The 7,905-nt window shown below is 42.6% G+C and overlaps 1 protein-coding gene across 1 annotated transcript; it reads right to left on the reverse strand.

Annotated features, from left to right (window-relative positions):
• Positions 1-4,053: 4,053 nt before the first annotated feature.
• Positions 4,054-7,017, reverse strand: LOC142093443 (E3 ubiquitin-protein ligase RBBP6-like). Its single transcript, XM_075174622.1, has 4 exons — positions 6,719-7,017; positions 6,568-6,625; positions 4,111-5,076; positions 4,054-4,057 (listed from the first exon to the last, which is right to left on the reverse strand). Exons 2-4 carry the CDS (start codon positions 6,615-6,617, stop codon positions 4,054-4,056), a joined length of 1,020 nt encoding a protein of 339 aa, XP_075030723.1. The 5' UTR covers positions 6,618-6,625; positions 6,719-7,017.
• Positions 7,018-7,905: the final 888 nt, after the last annotated feature.

Genomic DNA, 7,905 nt, shown 5'->3' on the forward strand with positions numbered 1-7,905 from the left:
AAGGCTAGATTTGCAGAATTTGGTCCTCCGTATCTGTTGCAAATAAGAGATGACTTGGCAGTGTTTACATCTGAAGTGCATGCCGGTGTGTTAATGCAGGCCGTCGAGGTCTTTTCAGGGGTACTTCTGGACTGCAGGTTGCGTGCGTGGGTGGCACCATGTCCCAGGATGAGCCACTTTTAGCTCAGAGGATGTGACAGAATGGAAACCATCTTTGTGGTGGACCCCTGTCATGGTTTAACCCCAGCGGGCAACTAAGCACCACACAGCCGCTCACTCGCCCTCCCCCCAGCAATGGGATGGGGGAGAGAATCAGAAGAGCAAAAGCAAGAAAACTCACGGGTAGAGGTAAGAAGAGTTTAATACTTGAAATAAAATAATAATAGCAATAATAGTAATACTAGTAACAGTAATAATAGTAATACCAATACCACAATAATAATATCAATAATAACACCAATAATAATAATAATAGTAATAATAATAACAATAATAATAACAATAATAATAACAACAACAATAATAATAGTAATAATAATAACAATAATAATAACAATAACAATAACAATAATAATAATAATTTGTAATTAAAACAACGAGAGAGAGGGAGAGAGAATCAAGAATAAGAACCCCAATCCTAACACTAACACCAAACCCTCACCCTAACTCGAATCCCTAATGCTACCCATAAACCCTATGCATAACACTAAGACCTCATCCTTACCCTAACCCTAACACCGAAACCTAACCCTAAACCTGAACCCCAACCCTAATCCAAATGCTAACCCTAACCGTAAACCTAACCCTAACTCTAACCCTAACCCTATCCCTAACCCTAAACCCGAACCATCCTAAACCCAACCGTAAAACTAATGCTAACCCTAAGCCTAAGCCTAACCCTAAACATAACCCTAACCTTAACCCTAAACCTAACCCCTAACCATAACCCTAACCTTAACCCCTAACCCTAACGTTAACCCCTAACCCTAACGTTAACCCCTAACCCTAACCCCGAACTCTAGCCCTAATCCCGAACCCTAACCTTAACCCTGAACCCCAACCTAACCCTAACCCCTAAACCTAACCCTAATGCTACCCGTAAACCCTACGCATAACACTACGACCTCACCCTAATACTAACTCTAACCCCAAGACCGAACCCTAACTCTAACCCTGAACCCCAATCCTAACCCTAAACCCTAACCCTAAACTTAACCCTAACACTAACCCTAAACCTAACCCTAATGCTATGCGTAAACCCTAAGCGTAACATTAAGACCTCACCCTAAACCTAACACTGAACCCTAACTCTAACCCTTAACTCCAGTCCTAAGCCTAACTCTAACCTTAACCCTAACCCTAACACTTAACCCTAAATCGAACACTTAACCCTAACCCTAACCCTAACCTAACCTTAAGCCTAACCTGAATCATAAAGCTCTAACCCTAATGCTAACCCTAACCCCGAACCCTAACCCTAATCCCAAACCCTAACCCTAACCCTGAACCCCAACCCTAACCTTAACCTAATGACCCTAACCCTAACTCTAACCCTAACCCTAATGCTACCTGTAAACCCTAACTGTAACACTAAGACCTCACCCTTATACTAACGCTAACCCCAAGACCGAACCCTATCTCTAACCCTGAACCCAGTCCTAAACCCTAACCCTAACCTTAACGCAAACACTAACCCTAAACCTAACCCTAACGCTACCTGTAAACCCTAAGCGTAACATTAAGACCTCACCCTAACCCTAACACTGAATCCTAACTCTAACCCTTAACTCTAATCCTAACCCTAACTCTAACCTTAACCCTAACCCTACCCCTAAACCTAACACTTAACCCTAACCTAAGCCTAACACTTAACCTTAAACCGAACACTTAACCCTAACCGTAACCTAACCTTAAGCCTAACCTGAATCATAAAGCTAACCCTAGCCCTAACCCTAACCCTAAGGCGAAACCTCACCCTAAAACAAAATCCTAACGCTAACCCTAACCCCAAACCGTAACCCTAAGCCTAACATCAAACCGTAACACTAACACTTTGGCATAACCCTAACGTTAAACCTAAACGGAACCATAAAACTAACCCTCACATAACACTGCACCCCTAATTCTAACCGTAACCCTAATGCTAACTCAACCTCAAACCGAAATCTTAAGACATCACCATAACCCTACCCCTACACCTACCCCTACCCCTAATCCTAACCCTAAAACTAAACCCTAACCCTAACCCCTAACCCAAACCCTAACCCTAACGCTAAGCCTATCCCTAACTGTAACCCTACGCCCTAACCCTAACGCTAACCCTAACCCTAAAACGAACCCATAACCCTACCCCTAACACTAAACCTGAAACATAATCCTAATCCCAACGATAACCCTAGGCCTAACCCTAACCCAAACCATAACCCTAACCTTAACCCCAACCATAACCCTAACCTTAACCCCTAATTTTAACCCTGATGCTAATCCTAACCCCGACCCCTAACCGTAATCCTGAAACCTAACCCTAACCCTGAACCCCAACCTGAACCCTAATGACCCTAACCCTAACCCTAACGCTACCCCAAACCTAATACTGTAACCAAAACACCTCACCCTAAACCTAATGCAAAACCTAATCCTAAAATTAAACCACAACTCTAAACCTAAACCCTAACCCTAAAAATTAATGCTACCCCTAACCCAAACTGAAATCCTAACCCATAAGCGTAAACCCAATGTAACCCCTAACCATAACACTAAGCCCTAACCCTAATGCTACCACAAACCTAATACCATAACCGTAAGACCTCACCCTAACCCTAACGCAAAACCTAACCCTAAAACTAAACTGCAACCCTAACCCTAAACCTAATCCTAATACTTAACGCTAACCCTAACCCAAACTGAAATCCTGACCCATAAGCATAAACCCAACCGTAACCCCTAATCATAACACTAATCCCTAACCCTAACCCTAACCCGTAACCCTAAACTTAACCCTAAGCCTAAGCCCTAACCCCAAACCCTAACCCGTAACCCAAACTCTAACCCTAACCCTGAACCCCAGCCCTAACATTAACCTTAACCCTAACCCTAACCCTAATGATAAGCCCTAACCCTAATGCTAACCCTAACCCCAAACCCTAAGCCATATCCCGAACTCTAACCCTAACCTTGAACCCCAGCCCTAACTCTAACCTTAAACCTAACACTAACCTTTACCCTAACCATAACCCTAACCCTAAAACTAAACCCTACCCCTAAACCCTAACCCAAACCCTAACCCTAACCCTAACCCTAAACCTAACCATAACCCTAAGCCCTAACCCTAACCCTAACCGTAACCCTAAACCTAAAATGAAACCCTAACCCGATCCCTAACCCTAAACCCAAACCATAATCCTAACCCCAACCCTATCCCTAACCCTAACGATAACCCTAAGCCTAACCCTAACCCCCAACCCTAACCCTAACCATAACCCCAACCCCTAACCATAACCCTGATGACAAGCCCTAACCCTAATTCTAACCCTAACCCCTAACACTAACCCATATCCCAAAGTCTAACCCTAACCCTGAACCCCAGCCCTAACTCTAACCTTAACCCTAACCCTAACCCTAACCCTAACGCTAACCCTAACTGTAACCCTAAGCCCTAACCCTAACCCTAAACGTAACCCTAAAATGAAACCCTAACCCGATCCCTAACCCTAAACCCAAACCATAATCCTAACCCCAACCCTATCCCTAACCCTAACGATAACCCTAAGCCTAACCCTAACCCTAACCTTAAACCTAACCCCTGCCCCTAACCATAAACCTAATGATAAGCCCTAACCCTAATGTTAACCCTAACCCTAAACCTAACCCTCACCGTAACACTAAGCCCTAACCCTAACCCTAACCCTAAACTTAATCACAAACACCTATAACTGATGTAAATGAGCAATATCAGGGCAGCAAGTCAGGTTCTTTAAATCCTTGCTTTCTCTCTTCCGTTCTCTCTTCTTGCTTTCTCTCTTCCGTTCGAGGAGATTTCCGTTCGAGGAAGCTTTAGCTAGTTTTATTATATTGTCTGTCTTAGGAGGAACAGCCACTTCTACTTTCCGCTTTGTCTTGTCAATTTTTGCTTTTGGCTTATCCTTCTCTTTTTTCTCCTTTTCAGACATCGGTTTGAAAACAATAGAATCTGCTTCCATAGGCTCATCTCTCACAGGGGTGGCATCATCTCTGCTTGGGACCATGAACAGGGAGTCCATTTTAACGTCTTCTGCTGGAACTGGCTCTCTTGGTTTTCTCGCACCTGCTAACAACTCAGCATTGGGAAATCCTTCATCCTCATCCCTTTTTCTTCTCTTTTTATGCTTATTTCCTTGGCCATCTCCCAGTGGATTTTTCACCTCCTTCTCTTTTGATTTTGTAGGATCCTTGATGCCATGGCTCTCTCTTTCAGAAGGTTTTTCAGGGTAATTTCCAGCTATATTGTGATTTTGGGGGCTCTGCCAAGCAGGATAATCCTCCCTACGTCCCCGAGCATATGGTGAATTCTCTTGTCTGGTCCCAGGTGGACCAAACCTACCTGGAGAAAAGTTCTCTCTGTTTACTGGAGGGTGAGGTTGAGCGCCAACAGCATAGCCCTTGTAAAACTTTCCATGCCATTCTCTGTAGTTCCTTTCCCATTCCCTGTACCTTGCCTTTTCAAATGGATCTCTAAAGTCAAGAGATCTGCCATAGTAAGCTTTCAGATCATATGGTGGAACTTCTCTGTATCTGTTAAAATACTCCCTTCCTCCTTCCCCTTGAGGTATAGTCTGTTTAGTGGGAGACTGGCCTCTAAATGCTGGAGACCTTGACCGTGAATGGCATCTTCTGTATGGGGGTGACCTTGACCTAGAACGATAGTTACGCCTCTTCCCTTTGCCTCCTCTTGGATACGGCAGCAATCGCGAGTAGGAACGAGAATGGGAAGGACTAAATGATGGAGAGTAGGAGCGAGTGCGGGAAGAACCTGATCTTGATGTGGAGCAGGTAGACGAACTTGTAGAGTAAGGTGAAGCACTATAAGGAGACTTGGACCTGGAAAAAACCACAACACACAAAAAAAGAAATGAAGTTAATTCAAAACAGTCATTCTCCCCAATGTTTTTCCTCCCAAATTTGGTTTGGGTTTTTTCTCCTCTCCATACGCTTATGTCAAAGCTTCCTTCAGCTGCTGACATAATGCTACTGCAAATTGAGGAATTTGATAAAATTTTTCAATTCCATTTGTCTTGTTTTAGTTATGCATGTTTACTACCTGCAACGAAAAATTCTATTGGAAAAAACACTGTCATTTTTCCTTATGTCAGATGCACTTTGGTGTAACTGCAGTCCGATATGCTGTTGAAATACAAACATGAAAACCAAGGCAACTTCATTGAGCCAAATACTTCCTCCTCTTTAAGTCTCCGTTGTTCTCTGTAAAACTCCTCCCTAGATAAGGGAGGCCAATGGCATCCTGCCAACATAAGCATTTTTCTCCCTGCTTTCTGTTCATTAGAGACTACGCTCATTTCCTGATCCTCATACTTGCCTTCCACATCCTCACCCCCAACAGTTCATTCAGTCTTCTCTCCTTATACTCGCCTTTGCACCTGTGGATGGAGGCTGCCCACACTTGAAAGAGACTCCCATCTCCCGTGGGCCAAGTGCCCACTGCTCCTCTGCCACTCCTTGGTACACTTAATACATCACACTTCTGATCTTCCAAGTACTGCACAGATATTAACTAACCTTCTCTGGAACTTCTTTTAACTTCTTCCACATACGCTTCCTGTGTTGTTGCCTCATCATGAGGTATTTGGCCTGGTCCTGTCCCTGAATTGTTGTTTTCTTGCTGACTGAATTGGAGATATCAGACAACCTGTGGGATGGATCCTGGTTTTTCTTTTGATTTACCTTTAAGATTTTATAAACACAATGCACTCTTACAATCTATCTATAACAAACATATAGCAAAAGGAAGGACTAGCTTGACGCTGCAGTAATAGGTAAAACAGACTCCTCTCTCTCCAACTGAGAGAAAGCGTCTTGGCTATGCGAGATGACGAAATTGAAGAAATTCAAAATTGTCATACAAGAACAGTGTTGACTTTTCCAACCAGTTGCTCGTTCAGTATCAACTAAGTTGTTAAAAAAAGAATGTTGGAGGCTGATTCCTATTGGGAAATCAATTTCTTCAGCCCTATTCAGCCAGTAATGGAAAAGGTGGCTTTCCATCTGATCCTTTAATTATCTTTAATTTTTATAGGTAATTATGGTTTCCTCAAAAAGCGTTCATTTTTCAGAGTCCTGTTTTCAGTCATGTACCGGAGTTTTATTTTAAATAACCTTAGTGGAAGCACAGATGCCCTTTGTAAAAGCCAATTCAAATGAAGCCATTTAAAAATTAATTACCACTTGGATTCTCCACAACTATCTGTGCATACTTGCTTCATTATAAATCAGCTGTTGTATAAGTTATGCGTTATACAGCCTCTTTTAACAGGTGACAGGTAGTCATCTATTGAATTTCTGTAGAATACTTACACTTCCCAGCCTGGTCTGCCACCTGCTGAGCGAACTGGACTGGCTCTCATTGGATGACCTTTTGGAGCGGGGAGAGGAAAAAGAAAGAAATCCCATTCAGTTCCTCTGAAGGTAATTTTTTTAAAGAAATTCTGAAGTTACAGTTACTTACCAGTTGTGGGTATTGCTTGTCCTTGGGGGCCCAGAAGACTTGGTAATGCTGGTTGTCTTTGTACGGGAACCTGATAGACATCTCAAAAAACCATTAGTAGGCTTGAGTTCTGAAGGTTTTAACCAACTCTCCCGTGGAGAAGAATGTGGATTAAATGCCGAACTATCCGTTTGTTGCAGACCACAGTAAGTCACCAGAGTTGGCTATATCATTTTCTATGAGAGAAATGAATCCCACCTCTCCTTTGCCAGAGGGTAAATGTAAATTGCAGGCTCAGGGTAAAGTTCGTCTCCGAGTAACTACATTTTATAAATGGAAGAAGTCTATGTTACAGGTCCTACAAAACGAGATCCATGACAGAAACACAGAAGTGCTACCAAGTGCATTTTAAAACAGCCGCTCGTGTCAGCACACAGCAGTATTTTCTTAGTTTATAGCAACAGGAAAATTTCAGTCTGTTTCACACATGGGATTTGATAAAAGTCCGAGGGGGCGGAAATCTCAGTCCAACAGCTACTTGTTAAATTTTGCAAGAAGCCTTTGAAACATAAACCAAAAGCAAAACGAGCTTTCAGAGAGAACGACTCCACTGCAAACACTACTGAAATGTTTTGCAGAAATACAGATTCTTAGCATACCACACGTTTAACCAACTTCCAGGGGCATGAACAGTAGGACCACCCTATTTTAATATTCAAAAGTATCACAGATTCTATGGTTAAGCACAATGACAGTGCTTCCTGCCCCGTAATTACAGATGCTGGCCAACTTGGTTGCATAGCCATTCAGACATGCACGCACGGTTTCTCTCACTCACTTTTTGGCCAGTCCAATTAATTCCATACTTACGCATTAATAGTTGGTATTGCGTATTTTCCAGTGTTTGTCAGCATAGCAACCTTTGTATTGGGGTCTTTCATCTCCATCATGAAACTCCTTGGAATTCCTGTGCTCTTTAATTCTGGGAACAGGCTCAACATTTTTGTCCTGTTAAGAAAAGAAATGCAGACATATCTCCTTTTAAGACCCACACTTAAAATGACATTTCAATGATTATTTTAAGCAGCAAAAGCCTTTAATCCTCTCCTTTTACCTAGCATAAGGGTTGCTCGACTAAAATACTTATTTTCCTAAATGAATATAGCCAGGATGTTCCAAAGGCTTGAGCAGTGTTTTGAACTCATTCC

This window comes from Calonectris borealis, chromosome 27 (genome assembly GCF_964195595.1).
Source record: "Calonectris borealis chromosome 27, bCalBor7.hap1.2, whole genome shotgun sequence".
NCBI classification, from domain to species: domain Eukaryota; kingdom Metazoa; phylum Chordata; class Aves; order Procellariiformes; family Procellariidae; genus Calonectris; species Calonectris borealis.

Coding starts and splice junctions, on each gene's coding strand:
- LOC142093443 (XM_075174622.1), bottom strand. CDS start 6,617: ATGAGAGCCAGTCCAGTTCGCTCAGCAGGTGGCAGACCAGGCTGGGAA. Junction 5,077..6,567: donor GGCAGACCAGGCTGGGAAGT/GTAAGTATTCTA, acceptor GGTTTTTTCCAG/GTCCAAGTCTCCTTATAGTG.